Consider the following 19,556-nt stretch of genomic DNA (forward strand, 5'->3'; position numbering starts at 1 on the left):
CTGCAAAATGTACACTAGTGTAGATCTGTATACTGCACTAATTGGCAGATATGTACAGTGCAAACCTTTCTCATATCTTAGAGTCAAGCCTGTGATAAGATACACAAGCTTCTAGAGTCACCCAACATGAGAATATTGCTACCATCTCCTGGGATCATAATTGCAGCCTCCAACTCAAAAGCCTTGCCCAGCCAGGTGCCACCAGATGTTTTGAACTATACTACAACACCAGTAAGCCCCAGCCAACACAGCTGAAAGGCATCAGGTTGTAGAAAGCTAGAACAGATTAATGTCCATTTATACCTGGGTGGGCTAGAGTTAACTAGCTATCTTGAGTCTTACGCATAGCCTTCAGGAGGAGGTAGTCAAGTGATACTGGCACTTATTACCTTTTTGATGTGATGAGTCCAAATATTTTCATTAGCATAACTACCTTCACTGTAAACATGTTGACATTATTTGTGATGAGGGATCTCAGCTATGCCCAGTGATAAGCATTTGTAGGTGGTGTATCCTGCATTAAATCACTGCCAAGGTTCTGTTTAGGGCAGCTTTCAGTTATATCTAAGATATCTCACTATAAAACTAAAAATCTATTTATTAAACAGTTTGCCCTGAAAAATGGCCATATGAGGTATGAGAATACTACTCAGCTTAACATAAATTAATCCCAGATCTGTTTCTCTCTGCTGTGAATTTTATTTAGCAACTTAATCCATGGTTGTTGAATTAATTATGCTTCATACATTATAAAGGACAGAACTTATTAAATATATATATATATATTTAAAAAAGAAAAGTACATAGAAGAAACCCTTTCCAACCTCATTAAAATAAATTATGTTCTCCTAGTTTAGGCCTTGACCTCATAACTAATTAAATATATCATGGTGGAGTCTGCATTAGGATTCAGTGCCATGCTACTTAATCCGTGGTCCTGAAAAAGACCCTGTCCTGAGTAGCTTCAGCTCAGTCCATTTGGCTTTGGTAGTAGTACCCAGAGAGAACTACTCTCAAAAAGGATCAGAACTGCAGAAACTGGCCCACCGTAATCACACCCAGCAGTATTAATGTCAACCTCAATAACCAACAAGCAGCTAGAGAAAAATCAATGCTAGGGGAAAGAGGACAAAACGGGTCAAGAAAGAAAATTTATTGAAAAAGCTTCTTCAAGGGAACTGCAGAGAAAGAATAAAAATAGTACTCGTGCCCTTTTAGGGTTTTAATATTCAGCATGAAGTGTATTGCTAAGTGCATCAACAGCTTCTTGGTTACTGAAGTTAAAAATAAAAATATGTCAAGGAGCTTTTAGATGCACTTCTTTTATTTTAACTGTGAACAAGTGGAACAAAAAAACACCCTCTTAGTCTTTGCTTTGGGTAGAGGAAGAGCCAAAAGGCCTGTATTTTGGTAAGCTGAGCACCTCTCAAAAGGTGCTGAAAGCTGCTGTGTGGGGGAGAAGAGCACACTCAGTATCAGACCTCAAGTGGGCTACCTGTGCTCTTCCAGGTGACTGAAAAGTTAAGTCTAAGAGCCTCAGAAGAGGCTCTTAATAGCTGAAGAATGAAAGTAACGACATCAGGCAGTCAAGCAGTGAATAGGGAATACAGTGGTTCCGTATCGTAAGGGCAATCATTAAAATATTTTATAGATCTTTCTATGCCACAAAAACAGTTTCACACTGCCTGCCATTAGGAAAAGGGCTGCAGCTCAGTAGCAGAGCATAAGATTTGCATGCAAAAGCTCCTGGCTTCAGTTCTCAACATCTCCAGGTAGGGCCAGTAAGGAATGTTGTCTGAAATACCCTAGAACTGCTGCTACTGAGAGTACTAAGTACTAAGGTAGCTGGACCAATGGCCTGACATAGTATAAGGCAGCTTCCTATGTGTTATAAGCAGAGGTTTGAAGAAGCAGTGATAGAGTATCCTCAGATGCTAACCCAAGGAAACAGGTCTTGGTTGAGCAAGTAAGCAGCAAAGCCCCCTGCCCTCAGAAAACAATTATGCCGTCAGGATTACTGAATGTGGACAGTACTGGTGATTTCCAAGTGCTAAACAGTACAATGTATGCTGTGGCTTCAGTATTCTAAAAACTGGCAGGTGTACATTTATTCTCTTTATCAGAATTTCTAGAAATAAAACTGATTTGTAACATTCAGGGTTTGGGGGCAGGGATATGATTGCTAACTGAACACCTCTTACCTTACTTACATCTGACACATGGGAATAACCAAGCATTTTCAGGTTCCTGGATGTGATCTTTACCATTATATAAGTAGATCAATCCAGGGTGTTGTCTCTGTGCTGTGATAAGAGCTGGTCCCTCATATAGAAAGAAGTTCCCTCATATCTTTGCAAGGATTGTATTCTCTAAATTGTTGTGTCCATTTAAACAAGAAAAAAGCTACTTGCAGGCTACCTGGAGCTGCAGTAAGAATCACTTCCAGGCAACTGAAGATGAGAGCTTTTGTAAATGGAAAGCATTGGTTCCTAGGGCAATCAGTGAGTAATAACTAACATTAGCTATGTGTGCAAAGGTCAGCTATTAAAAATAGTGGACTGGTAACTTTTGTGAGTTTATTTATAACCAACTGCAAACCCATTAAATGCAAAAAGTATTATTTTGTCTGCATCCAGCACCTGTTCTTCAATAAAAACACCAAACAATCAAAATATCTTATTTGAACATGTAGCCATTTTCACTGGGCTCAGAGCACGGTGAATTTAGAAATTTAGAAGGTTGATTCAGGAGGGCAGAATGGCCCTATCCATTTAACTGGATTAATTTAAATAATTATTACCATCTTCTGTATTATGCAGAATGTCATAGTGCCAGGGCAGGGGTCTGTAGTTCAGGAGAAAGTGAGCTGTCCGGATGTTGTATAGTAACCGGAGCTGTCTGTGGAAAATCGCTGAGAGAGGTAGACTGAATTCAGCTGCGCTTCTCCAAAGTAGAAGTTCTCAAAGAGCTGAAAGAAAGAAGACAGAATTCACGAAAGATCTCCAAAACAGCACACTGAGGGTCAAAAGCTTCTAAGATTTACTCCTCTCCACTCCAATAAATTACTCTTCCAAACAGAATTATTACTATTTCCCTACCAGGATTAGCTGAAGTCACAAAGATATCACACAAAAGTGCATGGGAGTTTTTAAAAAACTAACTTAACTTTACATACGAGCACCACAAAGTTCGCTTTATCTGATCTAAAAGCAAGAAATGAGCCCAGCCTATTGGTACAGTTAACCCACAATAATTTCTTACATTATTTTTTCTTTCATGGAAATTATATAAGATGTATGTAGCAAAGAAGGGTAAATCAGGCAGAAGATATGTGCCACTGCAGCTCTCAGTAGTTGTCATATCTCAGAGACACATTCCACAAATATCCTGCCAATTGGTCAGGAGATACAGGTCTTTGATATTTCCCTTCTTGAAGGCCAGAGATGACAAAGTTCCATATTCCAAGGGCCTTCTCAATTCTCCATAATATATAGGCTAAGGAGCTGGACCTTGTTACGTGTGGTCTGGCTCTGTAGCAGAGCTGGCACCACTTAATAGTAAGCATGTTGCACTTAGGGAGCACATGCACTTAGAGATCAATAATTAGGGAAGAGGGTCTGGGGAACAACGGTGGACTCCTCCAGATAACCTATTTATTGAGCTTTCATCCCAATTTGTTTGCGGGACAGTTATATGACAACGAACATCCACCCTGCATTGATTGTAAGTTGCTTGTGAGGTGTTTATATGTCATCTCACTGATCATACATTCACTCCACACTTTTCAAGGCATTTCCCCATCACTTTCCAGTTTGCAAAAACTTAAATTCTTTTAGACTGGTTGTGCTAAGGAAACAAGAGGGCTTTAATCCACTTTAATTAAGCAAACCTAAATTTATGTGCTGGAATACATCCTACAACATACCGACAGTCTGGAGGCACACACTGGCAAGATTTCAATAAAATGTATATGAAATATAAATGATGTCTTGTTCCTTCTCAGAAGATATCAGTCAAGGTACTATATGCAAACCCAAAAGACAGCTGCAACAAAGAATGGATTCTCTCTCTGAGTTACAACTTCTGACAACATTTTTCTTATGAGTGAGTTTATAAGCAACAGTTCTGAAACACTATGATATCGTAGGACAGTTAGAAACCAGATATAATGGATTATATCTGGCCTATGGCTCACCAGTTGGTCCTGACATTTCACAGTCCTCGTTTACATATGCCTCAGGAAAACATAAAGGGAAAAGTAAAAGTGGAATCAGCCTTCAGGTTAACTTTTGCTCTCTTTCCTCGGCTCCCCACAGACTGGAATATGACTGCAGTTCCTTTATCACGCAACAGGAGCTCAATTTCTATGTTCCCAGTAGTTTTCATGAAAGAGGTCAGAGCCTTTCTTTGGTATGAGGTGGTATCAAAGAAGATATGGATTATGGCTCAGAGAAGAGGCTGAATTACAGTTTAACCCCAAGACGTTCTTCATCTAGGCTTGCATACAATAATGCATGAACTTGGTTGGAAGAGATTGTCTTTGGCAAAAAGTAGTATGTAATGGCCATGATAAATAAATGAGTCCAGTTAATAAATGTGGGTTACCAACCTGCATTCTGAAAGGAGCCACCTTGGGGCAGTTTTGTCCAAGATAAGAATAGCGAATCAGACCAAAAGGCTCTTTGACCCAATTCCTTCAATGAAACCTTTCAAGGGCACTTAAAACACACAAACACACACGAAACAGCTCAAGAGAAAGCTGCTCCAGTGATTAACACTGCGCAGGAGACAAATGAAACTGTTACATCAGAATACATTATAAAGAGAGGTTGGTAATATTGCTTAGAAGAAACATCACATTCAAGTGCTTTTCTCTATTCCATTAAGAAGCAGGAAACTGCTCTGGTTTAAAATGCCTTTGGAAAACCTTTCAACAAATACAGTAATTTCAAATTCAGTTTAATGCCACTGTGCCACGGGTCAACAAGGGCTGAGTAGTTAGCTTCCCCATCACGGAGACCTTCAAACTCACACTCCATCTGACTTGTTTTGCATTTTATATCTGTCCCTACAGACCTCAGCTCAACATAGGCACATACAACTCTTCCTGCCATTAAAGACTCCCAGTGGCTTTGAAAAAAAACCTACAGCTTCATTAAGCCCTGCTCATCCAGAGCTGACGACCCATTGATTCTTCTGTGTGTAACCACTGAAATACAAAAGTCTACTTGGCAGGCATAATGTTACATTTCACCTTTCCAGAAATGTATTGAACTCTCTCTGTTATAGATTATCTCATACCACTTCTTTAATGGCTTTGGCCATTTGGTTTTTGTTCCATGACCCTCTCATGCAAATCAGGATTTGCCAAAGTCAGGCATCTGACCCCATAATAGTTTGCTAGGGAGACAGATATTGCTCAAAGATGACAGAAGACTCTTTAAGGGAAACTGCAGCTGCCTGGGCTGTACCGTCAATCTTGTTGCAAATATATGGATGGGATAGGAAGTAGCAAAGAGATGAAAGATGGGGACTTGAATATATCCTGGTTGGCTAAGCGGAATACATTACAGCAGAGCTGGCGCCAGAGGGGGCCAGCTCAGCCTCTTGCCAAGGGCTCCTGGAGCTCAGAGGGACCCCTGAAAGGCCCCTCCTTAGGGTGGGAGGGTAATGCTCCTGTTCCATGATCCACAGTAGCATTGGCTTGTGACCCTACAGCAGACTGCAGAGAGGGAGCTCCCAGGCACCCCCCAAAAAAACAGCGGGCTTCAATAAGCCTGCACACACTCCTCACCTATCTCTCTAGTCCCTGTGAATGACTTGTGCACTGTGCGCAAGAACCTGAGTCTCTAAACAGGCCACGCCCCAAAAATGTATGGAGGCCTGGTTGCCTAAAATGAAAAACTAGCTTTTATTTTCACATGAATTTAATTTGTGTAGAAAGCCTTCCATACAAGAGCTTCAGAGAATGAAGCACTAAATGAGAATTACAATGCCCCTCGCCATTCCTACTTTGCTCCCCCCCTGAGTGTTTTTGCCTGGCTGCAATGTGCCCTTGAACCTTCATAATGCCTTTAGCCTACCTGCATGGAGGATAGAGAACAGCATGGGAGTCAGTGTAGGAAGCAGCCTACTGCAGGTAGAATTTACATTTGTTGCTCTGCCCACTTTTGCCTTTGGCCCCGCCCACCACTGGTATGTGGCTTTTGAAGGTTGTCCAGGAGGGAATATGGCCTTCAATCTGAAAAAGATTCCCCACCTCTGCTCTAAGAACTGGTCCTGCAAAACTTGAATTGCTAAAAGATCACCACAGCAGTAGTAGGAAATGGGAGGCACATAATTAATTTGGAATAATTAGAATTCTAGGACAATCAAGATTTGGATAATGAGACTTCTTAGTTAGTTCTTGTTCAGCCTAGCAAGTATACATTTTATTGAGACCTTTAAAAAATAACAGTTTTAATGTAATGTTTAAAACAGAGGACAAATAGGACTAAGAAAAGACTAAAACTACTGTGATATTTAAAACATGAGGCAAAAATAAGGATTAAAAAAGGCCTAAAACACTGTTTTACACAATTATAAAGCATGAAATATAATCCAGAATGAAGCTTCAAAATCTTATGCTCCCACATTCAAGATAAACAGTTCTCATAGATAAGCAATAATTGTATGCGTAGGGGGTTGTTTTTAAATTAAAATTCAGTTTCACTGAAGATAGTATTTAGAGAATATTTTTTGTAGGCTACAGCAGTTTTGATAGGGCATGTATTTTGTATTCTGTGGCCAAAAATGGGATTTTAAGACTACACCGGGTTTTATTTTCCATATATTTTCAATAAGTAGCTCTCACAAGTCCTCATAATCCTACAGTTTTGCTTTCTCAGCAAACAGGATGCTCCCTGCACTGCCTACACAACAGGAGATTCTTACTGTCAGATTGTTTGTGAGCCTGAAGATGTTTTTAAAGTAAGGAATATTGAAGAATGTATTCGCAGGGGTGGAGCAGAGGGGGAAGGATGTTGCAGTTTTAACTTCTAAGGGGAATACCTGCCTCAAGACAAGCTAGCACAGGAAGCAAAATGCATATACAGGAAATTGTAAATATACATTTGAGAAAACAAAACCAAGCTTTGCTTTTCAATATAGACAGTTATTCTTTGAAAATAGGTTCACACACTAGCTTTGTATATACAGTAACTCAATGTTGCTTACTGTATGAATTCCTTTTTGTGGGGGGATAATAAAAGACATGACAGTGAAAACAAAACCAGCTGCATTGTGTGGTTGGAACTGCAACGCTATCGGATAGTCTGCCAAAGGTTCCAAAAGCCAAAAAACACAGGTAAAGAAGTCCTTACCCTCCATGACTTTCTGGGAGGATCACCAAAGAGAAGCTTCTTTTTTCCCTTTTGTTTTAAGCTCTGTGCTCCACCACTTTGGACTGTCACCAATGCAGTACTATAGTGTTCTGCTGCTGCTGCTGCTGCATACAGATCACTCTATCTTCTAGGCCACTGGTCTTCAACTGGGGGGTTGGTGCCCACCTACTGGTTAGTGGTCTAATCTAAGGTGTGTTGCAGTAGCAGCATTAGCACCAGGCAAGTACATGGGAAAAAATTACGAAGTGGGTCCCAGGTCTGGAAAGGATGAAGGTTACTGTTTAAGCCAATAGAGAACTTCTGGGATTGGATTGCTGCTTTGAATCTTGTACCCATGCCAACACAGGCTATGTATACAGTATATTACATTGCCAATGAATGCAATGCTGTCCCAAAGAAAACACACCTATATTTTCCTATTAGTGCTTTTTTTGCTCATGGTTGGGACTTAACAGTGCCCACTTGAGAGCATAGGAAGCTGCATCTCTACATGCCACAGGGAGCCAGCAGTTAGGAGATTCGTAAAGTGCTGTACGTGACTCCACACAGAACTGGCACTCCCTATTGCAGAAAGTCTTGTGAAATAAACACTCACTAAGGCTTTGTACAAACATTCCATAAAAACAGGAGTTGTGGTGCATTTCCCTTCTGTCTACAAGATGAGTGCTTCCTTCAGCCTTTGTAATGCAAATTAAAGATGTACTTGCAAGACATGGGTGCCAATTCAGTCTTGCCCCTTCCACCATGGTTCAGATGGGCTGTGTGCATTTTTATTTTTCAAAACATTTCTTATAGGTTTAATTTTTTTAAGCACAGTCAGTTTTTTAAAATTGAAAAATGGTTCAGGGATGGAGGAAAGGAAGGTTAGTGATTGTACAGACAGCTGCCAATTAGCACTGTGCATGGCTAGTTTTTGTTAGAAACTCTCAGAACCATTCCCCTGACCCCCCCAACCTCAACCCAAGAAGAAGCAATTAACTGTACGTTTGTAAAGACCAAGTTGACTGTCAATCAGGAGATCCAAATAGGACTCATGAACATCATGCCACATTCTGGCCTATGTATTAACCACTATTGGATTCTCAAACCTGGTTCAGTTGGCAGTGGAACAGGGAGTGAAGCATAATCACAGACTCAAGAGCTGTAACTGAAACAAATACACCAGTTTATTGATGTACAAAGTTTAACAAACATATGATATAATGAACGGATAGAAAATAAAACAAAGATAAACAAAGAATTGAGCCAGGATTGAGGGATCCAATGAAGACTAAAGCACAGACCAGAATCTGGCATGATGTGCATGAGCCCTGATTGGACTACATTTCCAGAAGAGCTCTATCATTCAAGAAAGAGTAAGGGGGAAATACAGAGCAAGAATGACAGATAAGACAAAAAAACCCACACTTGTTTAAAATAGCTGTTCTCAAAGAGGGGTGCTACTTCAACACTTTTTTCAAAAAAGACAGAACAACAGAGATAGTGAGAGCACTTGTGTGCATTTCCCACATAGAACACTGGTAGAACAATTGATTTTTTGGAAGGTAGCTAGCTGAACATTAATCACAAGCATGCCACAAGGTTTAAGAGACAACCACAACCTTTTTTATTTTGCCTTCACATAAAGCCTTCTGCTTTTATTATCTCATCTCCTCATTCCTTCAGGCTCCAGGTGATAGGAGTCACTGGAGACCACAGGTAGGCAGATGAGGGCAATAGTGTAGTCCAAAGGGCATAAGCTCTCTCTCAAAGCGCAGCTAGGAAGGAGGCTTTGGGGAGCATAGATGGCAGCAAAAGATCTCCGATATCTCAAAGTTAATGTCTTGCTTTTAAAAAAGACTTCCATGACGCTGTCTTCCGAGCTTAGGTTTAATAGGGCCATCTTCTACTTCACATCTGATGAAGTGAACTCTGGTCCATGAAAACACATGCCATAATCATGTCAAGGTGCCATATCCATCCTGAAATTGTTCACACACTGAGTGTGCTTTGCTAATAAACTCAACAGATTTGGGAAATAGACTTGCTGCTGCTTTCAAATTTTCCAGGCATTCTCTATAATTACTCATCAAACCACGAATTTGGAGCACAAGCTTACACTCCTGACAATTCTGGGGAAAGCTCAGCAAGGAGTCCTCCACAAAGAAGTAATTGTGCAACTCTTGCATGATGCATGCATGGAGATTGTGGAGCACTGGAAGCTGCCTGGTCCATGTCAGCTAAGAGACTGGTACAACACTTGCATATAACTCTCTCAAAGAAATTGAACCATCAGGTTTGGCCTTCTAGAGCTGGGGTCCCCAACATGGTGACTGTGCCTTCAGATACTCCCCTTGGCACCCATCAAGGCCCTCCCAATTGTTTAATTTTTAAACATTGAGGGGGTTGGTTTTTCCCCCCTAGTTGTTTTGGTGGAGATATTGCCTGGTTTTTGTGTGTGTGTGTGCTTTATTTGTTTTGGGGCACATGTAGGCATTTGTCCACTTGTGTGTGTGGGTGGCATCTGAGCATCGGCAGTATTTCTTTGATGAAATTGGTATTTTGTAGTGCACATGACAGTTTCTTAGTGTTCCAAATGTGATCCTACTCTAGAGGCTTAGTCTAACTGAACACATTGTTTTGTTTGGTATCCCTTTATATTATTTTGTTAATCATGATGCATCTCTTCCTAAGCCCTTATCAACCTTATCAATCTTTTAGAAAAGACACATTTAGCTAAATATATATTTTATGTAGTTATACCTTACTGTTTAACTTACATGATAACATTTGTTTCCTTTGCTGTATACAGTAGGGCCCCGCTTATACGGTGGGTTCCATTCTGGACCCCCGCCGTAAAGCGGAACCCCATTGACTTTAATGGGCCACGTCGCACAAAAATGACGTGAGAACGGCGCAAAACGTCGCAAAAGGGGAAAAAAACCCTTTAAAATGGAAAACGAAAGCCGCTGCATCAGCGGAACGCCTTAAAGCGGAACGCTGTAAAGTGGGGCCCTACTGTATTTTGGAAAGTTGTTTGTCTCCTGGTCTGTTCTCTATGCATTTGGACACCTCTTAAGATAGCATAACCAAATTTTGCATGATGGTTCCAGAGGTCAAGGAGGTTTTTGTCTACGTTTGGATACAAATTGATGCCATTTTGAATCAAGATGGCAGACTGAACCTTTCAAAACTGCCTGATTTTAACCACTAATTTAAAAACACTTGATAATTTCTTTTTGTTTTTTAAAATTGTCGAGCAACGCTGGGCAATTTACAGTAATATTATATATTTTTGTCTCAAAGCTGGACATCATCTTTTTCTTTGTTCATTTATATTGAACCAGTGTTTTGTATTCATTTTACCTTTGTGTTCTGCTGATAAACTCTGTAAAATTATGCCAAGTTAAATTCTACTCTAGAACACACTCACACACATGAAAAAGAGATTCCCTCCAGATTCCCTTAAACCTTACCAAAAAAAAATCTGAATTAAAGATGAAGGATAAGTAAAGAATGTTTCAGGCTTTCAGTATTCCAAACTGATATCCCACAACAAACTCAAATGTAGCAAACCTCAGTTCTGTACATGGGGTAAAGGCACTCAGGTGCTACATCAATATATGCACACACAAACAGAGATAGCAGTATCTTACAGAAGAGCTCACTAAAAATGATGTTGTAAAATAGGAAGCTGCACAGAGACATGCATACAGCTTGCAAAGCAAATGTATTTGGCCCAATGCTTTTTGATAAGATTGTACAGAGATTTTGGCTTTAACTGGATTTGAAAATAATGTTCTGGCTCTCATGATTTAAAGGAAAATATTGAAAACACTGCTGCGGCATATGACAGAAAGGAATCAGAAGACAAGTCAAAAGAAAGCCAAAATCTTGTTGCTTTTTTTTTTTTTAAAAGCAATCATTGTTTTTTAACAGCTGGTTGGCAGCGCAAAGGCTGCTGATTATTCAAACTAGATGGGATGTAACTGGGACTAACCCTCATGCTGGCAGATCCTGTTTCCCTTTCCCTGATGCTGGCTGTGATTCCTGCAAGTAGCAGAGCTTTGGTTCAAGACTTTCCCTTTTCTAACACCACATTCTACTCCACAGGTAATGTTGCAATTCCACCTCCACACACATTCTTCTTCCGAGACTTTGGATGCTTTCATGTGATACATGGAGGCAGCATGAGTGTCATCCCTCGCACTTTCACTTCTTGTGCAAATACTGGGGCCTGCATAGAACCCCCTGTGGCAAGGTGTGCACTCGTATGAACAGACTGCTAAACCAGATGACCTCCAAGGTCCCTTGCAACTCTAAAATTCTGTTTCTGTATGCATCTTCATACAGCCATTTCACACAAGACTTGGAAGAACAGGGAGATAAAGGATGAGTCACTATAACGTCCTTCTCTTAGAACTTTCTGTGACTTGTGAAAATGCATCCTTAGACAACCAGTGCTACAGGACAGAGAGGAAGGCAGGAGAAATGTAAACATGCAGCAGGTTGCCCTTTTCCTCCATGGCAGTTCATTGTATCTCTGGGCTACGCTATAGGAAAGCCTGCCTCACTCTGCCTGATGGGAGGGCCAACTGTGATGTGCACAGTATGGAAACACAGCTGTTCTCCATGGATACTTTGCAAATTTGAGAAGGAGGCGTCCCTTTCTCCTCACACAGCATGGAAGTCGTGTGTGTGTGTGTGTGTGTGTGTGAGAGAGAGAGAGAGAGAGAGAGAGAGTGTATAGAGTGTATACAGTGTATAGAGTGTATAGAGTGTATAGAGTGTGGGGGTGGATGGGGTGTGTATGTATCATTAGAATGAATGTTATCTGTGGATCCCCTTCAAGCCCATGGTTTTATGTCTGTAAAATGGGATTGATTATGTAGTAGAAGGAACTGTTGAAGAGGTCATACCAGTTGATGGCCTAGCCAAATATGTTAAGCATCTCTTTCCATGACTAAAGGGTTGGCCAAGTACAGGTATGTTGCCATAGAAACTACTAGCTAGTTATGCTTCCAGAAGAAGGGGGCAGGTCTTCTCCTCACCTTGCTGGAGGCAATGCCATCCTGGATGTGGGAAAACAATAGGTCTGGGGTCCAGTTTCGTTTGGTCCTTTTTGAATTGAAGCTGGGAGTCAGAGAAGTTTGACTTGCTCTCTGTACTGAAACCACAGCTATGACTTTGAGGACTCCCCTAGAACCTAATGGGGAAGTAAAATCTGTTGGGATGCTATTGCAGTGAACTCTTCCATCTTGTGTGCAGCCTATACATACGTGTAAATAAACATCATCCAACATCATCAGGGATGCCGCTCAACAAGATCAGCCTCAAAAGGCCTCCTCTCTATCCCACCAGTTAAAACAGCTAGACTGGTGAGAACTAGGGAGAGGGCTTTTTCAATTGTGCCCCCCCACTTTGTGGAATTCCCTCCCAAATGATCTCTGCCATGCCCCCTCTATGATGAGCTTCCGCTGGGCCTTGAAGACCTGGCTCTTCAGGCAGGCTTTTGGGGTGGGTTAGGTTTTATTATCATTGTTGAGATTTTTAATGTTTTAATGTATTTTTATGTTTTTATTTTGTATGTCGCCCAGAGTGTCTGGACAGCCAGCCAGATGGGTGGCTAATAAATTTAAATAAATAAATAAATAAACCATTTTCTCCAGTGACCTTCATTCTAAGGAAACCAAACCCAAGGAATATGCTGGCATCCCTGAAGTCTCTTGCCACTTGGAGACTGGGGTGCACATGCTTTGGCCCCATCCACCACCAGTATGCAGCCCCTGACCGCATTCTACTAATGGAATGTGACCCTCAACGGGAAAAGGTTCCCCATCCCTGCAGTAAGGGTTGATTCCCTCTGTTTTACACAACCATGTAAACGTTGGATTAACAACCAGCATAATTTAATGTCTCAGTCCCATAATTAATAGAAGATGACAGAACTAACACTGAATTTTCTTAGGGATTTCTTTACTTTCAAGGGTTTTACATGGGCATAGCAGTAACATTCCTTCACATCCCCCCCCAAAAAAACAAATGATAGAAATTTTGCAAATGTAGGCAAACACCACATTCTAACTTTAGGCTATGGTTTGGGAACCCATCTTCTTGGTCAAGGAGGACCATATTCCCTCAGGGATAATGTCAGGCAGAACTTGCCAGCACTGGCAGAGCAGAAGCCAGTGGTGGACAGGGTCAAAGCCAAATGTTGGCAGGACCCTTTCCTCTCTCTCTCTGCCATCCCTCCTTCCCCTCAGCTGCTTGGGGACGGCCAAGAGGATCCCCACCCTATTTTAAGGTATAAAACTTCAATATCATAGTCTTTAGTATATGGATTAGAGAGGGGTTACTAGTTTTGTCAACAGAGGGTTCTAGTCACAATCTAGCACAAAAGTGTGATATTCATATTATGGGTGGGAAATCGGAAAAGCATGAGTTACATACAAAAGCAAAATTCCATGAGTGCCAAGTTTGGGAATCATTAACAGACACAAATAGCTACCTTCTTTCATATCTTCTCTCAGCAACCTGAGCCTCAAATTGCCTAGAAGACAGCTTTGCCCCTTGCATCTCATTGCATTCTCTAGATTGGTCAAGAACTGGTCCTTTTAATAGTGCATCTAGGTGTCGTGTTCTGCCACAGAGACGTACTTATAGACCTAAGGCAGTATCCAATGTGCTCATTCTATTAGCGCAAGGATTTCCATTTGTGCAACGGAACTTCCCCTCTCCTCGCCCTATGCACACCTGGCACTCTCCCCCATTTGCTCCAGAGGTTGAAGGAACCTCCAGAACACATTTAGGGGGCACATAGGAGGCATGCAGAGAGACAAGAGAAAAGGGAAGTTCTGATGTACAGCGAAAAAAGTCCTTGTGCTGACAGAATGACTGCATAGAATACTGCCCTCAGTTCTCACTGAATTCGTAAACCTGTGTCAGGTCTGGGCCACTTCAGACTGCAGGTGGGAGCACAGAAAACTAATGTCAGGGAGCAGGGTTCCAGCCTGGCCTTATCACAGACATTCTAGTTTTCTAAGAATATGTAATTCACTCATTAGATTCCCACCTGCAGGCTGAAGTGGAACAGTCCAGACATAGGTATATCACCTCAGTGTCAGGCTTAGTCTGTCCCACAAATCCTGCTTATTCAATCTCCACTGCCACAAAGTTGTAGCAGAGTTTTTACATATTAAAAAGAAAGACCAACTACAACTGTATGCTACCTTGTACCTGATCAAGTTATTTTTTTTTTTAATTTTATTTATTTTATTACATTTTTAGACCGCCCTATAGCAATAAGCTCCCAGGGCGGTGTACAGCATAATAAAACAGGTTAAAATACAAGTGGATGTAGATACACAATAAAACATAATTAAAAATTTTCAATTTTAAATTCAAATTTTAAAATTTTTAAAAAAATTTAAAATGCCTGGGCGAAGAGGTAGGTCTTTACCTGGCGCCGAAAAGATAACAAAGAAGGCGCCAGGCGTATCTCATCAGGGAGGGCGTTCCATAGTTCGGGGGCCACCGCTGAGAAGGCCCTAGCTCTAGTTATCGTTCTCCGTGCCTCCCTATGCGTTGGGACACGGAGAAGGGCCTTCGACGTCGAGCGCAGCGACCGGGTAGGTACATAGCGGGAGAGGCGTTCCGCCAGGTATTGCGGTCCGATGCCGTTAAGGGCTTTATAGGTAAGAACCAACACTTTGAATCTGGCCCGGAAACATATTGGTAGCCAGTACAGCTGGGCCAGGACAGGTGTTATATGATCAAATTTTTTTGTCCCAGTAAGAACTCTGGCCGCAGCATTCTGCACCAGCTGAAGTTTCCGAACCGTCCTCAGAGGTAACCCTACGTAGAGTGCATTACAGTAGTCCAATCTAGAGGTTACCAGAGCATGGATAACTGTGGCAAGGTTCTCCCTATCCAGATAGGGTCGTAGTTGGGCTACCAGCCGAAGCTGGTAGAACGCATTCCGTGCCACCGAGGCTACTTGAGCCTCCAGTGACAGGAGCGGATCTAATAAGACCCCCAAACTACGGACCTGCTCCTTTAGGGGGAGTGTAACCCCATCTAGGGCAGGTCGGACATCAACCATCTGGGCAGAGAGCCCCCCCACCAACAGCATCTCAGTCTTGTCAGGATTGAGTCTCAGTTTATTAGCTCTCATCCAGTCCATTATCGCGGCCAGGCAGTGGTTTAGTACATTAACAGCCTCACCTGAAGAAGATGAAAAGGAGAAGTAGAGCTGCGTATCATCAGCATATTGCTGGAAACACACTCCAAATCTCCTAATGACCTCGCCCAGCGGCTTCATATAGATATTTAAGAGCATGGGGGACAGAACTGAACCCTGTGGGACCCCATATTGGAGTATCCAGGGACTCGAGTAATGCTCCCCAAGCACCAACTTCTGGAGACGATTCTTGAGGTAGGAGCACAGCCACCGCCAAGCAGTGCCTCCAACTCCTAAGTCCACAAGACGTCCCAGAAGGATACCATGGTCGATGGTATCAAAAGCCGCTGAGAGATCAAGGAGAACCAACAGAGTTACACTCCCTCTGTCTTTCTCCCGACAGAGGTCATCATACAGGGCGACCAAGGCTGTTTCTGTACCAAACCCCGGCCGAAAGCCCGATTGACATGGATCCAGATAATCAGTTTCATCCAAGAGAGCCTGGAGCTGGTGAGCGACCACACGCTCTAAAACCTTGCCCAGGAACGGAACATTTGCTACCGGTCTATAGTTGTCAAGATTTTCAGGGTCCAAGGAGGGTTTCTTTAGGAGCGGTCTCACCACCGCCTGTTTCAGGCAGGGTGGTACCACTCCCTCTCGTAAAGAGGCATTGATCACCTCCTTGGCCCATCCGGCTGTTCTGTTCCTGCTAGCTTTTATTAGCCATGAGGGGCAAGGATCCACAGCAGAAGTGGTCGCCCGCACCTGTCCAAGCACCTTGTCCACGTCCTCGAGCTGAACCAACTGAAATTCATCCAATAAAACAGGACAGGACTGTGCTCCGGACACCTCATTAGGTTCAACTGCTACAATATTGGAGTCAAGGTCCCGGCGGATGTTTGTGATCTTATCTTGGAAGTGTCTCGCAAACTCATTACAGCGGGCTATTGATGGTATTATTGCGTTCTGAGGACCAGAGTGTAAAAGTCCCCAAACAACCTTATAAAGTTCCGCTGGGCGGTTAGAAGATGACTGAATGGAGGCAGCAAAGTACTGCTTCTTCGCTGCCCTCACCGCCTTCACATAGAGCTTGGTAGAGATCTTCACAAGTGCAAGACCACAGCCGTCGGGAGTTCGTCTCCATTTGCACTCAAGCCGTCTCCTTTCTTGCTTCATCACTCTTCGCTCCGGGGTAAACCACGGAGCCAATTGAGCTCTGCAGAGGAGAGGGCGCACCGGGGCGATCGTGTCAACTGCCCGGGTCATTTCCGTATTCCACAGATTGACCAGGGTTTCGACAGGAGCATCAGTTTTATCAGCCGGAAAACTCCCCAGAGCCTTCTGAAAACCTTCAGGATTCATTAGTCTCCGGGGGCGGACCATCTTAATTGGTCCTCCACCCTTGCAGAGGGGAGAAAACATTGTGAGCCTACACCTCAATAGGCGATGATCTGTCCATGACAGAGGAATAGATGTAAAATCCCTCACTCCCAGATCACCATCCCCTGCTCCAGTAGCAAAAATTAAGTCTAGAGTGTGCCCCAAAATATGCGTAGGGCCAGTAACAAATTGAGACAGCCCCATGGCTGTCATGGAGGCCATGAAGTCCTGAGCCGCCCCAGACAAAGCGGTCTCGGCATGAATGTTGAGATCCCCCAATACCATAAATTTGGGGGATCGCAACACCAAACCCGAGACCACCTCCGTCAGCTCAGTTAGGGAGGCTGTTGGGCAGCAGGGTGGACGGTACACCAACAGTATTCCCAGTCTGTCTCGCTGACCCAACGTAATATGGAGACACTCCAGACCATTAGCTACCTGGATAGGGTGCCTAATGAGAGGGATGGAACTTCTATAGACCACAGCGATTCCCCCTCCCCGACCCTCGGATCTACCCAGATGCTGAACCGAGTACCCAGGTGGGCACAGCTGGGAGAGATTAATGCCTCCCAGATCGCTCACCCATGTCTCAGTAATAAACGCCAGATCGGCCGCCTCATCCACAATTAAATCATGGATGAGGGAAGCTTTATTATTTACCGATCTGGCATTAAGAAGCAGCAACTGGAGATCCGAGAGATGGCTGATAGAACTACCAGCAATCCTGTGGATGTGGGGAGGACTGGAACATCTTCACTCCCAAATTTAAGATATTTCACTCCACAAAAGTAGCTCAAAATATACTCCCTCATTTTTGTAGATGAAAAGCCCTGTAAAAGAGTTGGGGGAGGGGGTTAGCCCAGCCTTATGCTAAACTCACAGAGATGCCTAAGTCCCTGTCCATTAACTGTTTATCTTGATGCTGTGTCACTAGGATGGCCTGAGACATTTCATCAGCTGATTGCTTCTAGCACTGGGCCTCCATTGCAAGCATGTCTTACTTTTATACCCCTGGGTAGCTTCCCCCAACTTCTGCTGCAGCCCAACAACAACAACAAGGGTGTCTGTATGGATCAACCGCTAGGCTTTACCTGACTCCAGTGAGTGGAAATTTAAAGGGAATTTTGATCAGGCAGCTTTCTGGGAATTTATTATTTCCTTTCAGTTATGCATTTATAGTTATAGGATTGAGAGAGGGCTGGTGAACATAAGTAGAACAAAGTTGGTGTTTTGAGAGAGCGCTTTATTTCAGGTTAAGCGGGGTAACAGCAAGGGGAAAATGTTAGCTAGCTGAAAGATTGATTACTTTTAGTTTGCCCTCCTTTGTTTTCTCAAGCTATCCAAACGTTTCTTAAATTGTAGGCCCTTTGAAGACAAGGATGGATGCAGATGAAACTGCAGTAGGCAACCCTGAACCCATGGGATAGGATGGGGTATAAATCTGATGAATAAATACATAGCACTAAATAAAATTAAAAACTTTTAAACAAAAGATTCTGTAATACTTTAAAGTGAGACTTTCCTAAATGTGCTCAATATATTCTGCTTTGGAAACACCTCTCTTCTTGTCTGCTTGGCTCCTGCAGCTTCCTTTAAGCTTCCTTTCCCAAAATGTGATGCACCACTTCTATTTTCAAACCTGGGAACAGCTACAATCAATCACAGGGCTAATATACACCAGGCTACCAGCAGAGCAGCACTGCAGCTCCATTTATGAAAACCTGGACATGCCAGCACAAACTACTGCTTTTAAATCACCTGTCATGAGCGCAACTAGCATGAGAAACATTAATAGATTTGCCTGAAAAGGTGCTGGGCAGCAGGAGGACAAATACAAAGGGAAAGCAGAGGTATTTAAAACTTCCTTCACATAATCTCTCTGCTCTGCACTTTGAGCAGCCTGGCCTGGATTTCACTTCTTCTGTCACAGGTATTGATCAACTTCAAAGCTTTGCTTTTGCCTAAAGTGGCAAGGCCAAAAAGGACCATTTGGAATTAAAAAAGGAAAAGGGGGGGGGGAGAAAAGAAAACCCAGCAGGTCTGCAGAGAATCTCAATACTTCAATACCATGGGAACAACAACTCACTGCAATGCTCTGCAGTTAAACATTTACCAACAAAAAGCAGCATTATCACAGAAAGAAATGTGTATTTACCCACACATGCACATGCAATCAGTCTGTAGGGAGTTCCATCTGCTGAAAAATATCAGTCACAAAAAGCACTGCCTTAGGATAAGGCTATTGGCGATTAATGGTACAAAACTCTCCCTTGTGAATCACCATTGTAGGCTGGCAAGGAAATAAAACACAATTAGCTCATACAGCTTATCCACAAAAATTGATACCTCAGTCACCACTTTGAGAGGCTAGGGACTCGGCCTGAAGATCAGGCCATTTTAGGCATCAGAAGATAACAAGGAAGGAGTTAAAGGAATCAGATGCCTTGTAGGAGAAGTGACTATACAGTATTGTTGTACCAGACCCAAATATAAATACACCATTTAGAACAATAGCTCTTTTGCTACAAGGGCAAACAGGATATAAGAGCAACGAAGGACATAGCCAAACACAGGCCTTTTAGTGCTGGTAGGAGAGAGAGAGAGAGAGAGAGAGAGAGACCCACACACACACATAC

At 42.7% G+C, this 19,556-nt stretch overlaps 1 protein-coding gene across 1 annotated transcript in view; it reads right to left on the reverse strand.

The window, feature by feature from the left end:
- Positions 1 to 2,562: 2,562 nt before the first annotated feature.
- ASCC1 (activating signal cointegrator 1 complex subunit 1) overlaps positions 2,563 to 19,556 on the reverse strand; it is a 130,750-nt gene continuing 113,756 nt past the window's right edge. Inside the window, exon 10 of the mRNA XM_061635293.1 lies at positions 2,563 to 2,968. Within this exon, the coding sequence (XP_061491277.1) occupies positions 2,852 to 2,968 (117 nt within the window). The 3' untranslated portion in view covers positions 2,563 to 2,851. The remainder of the gene's footprint in view (positions 2,969 to 19,556) is intronic.

Source organism: Rhineura floridana, chromosome 7 (assembly GCF_030035675.1).
Source record: "Rhineura floridana isolate rRhiFlo1 chromosome 7, rRhiFlo1.hap2, whole genome shotgun sequence".
NCBI lineage: Eukaryota > Metazoa > Chordata > Lepidosauria > Squamata > Rhineuridae > Rhineura > Rhineura floridana.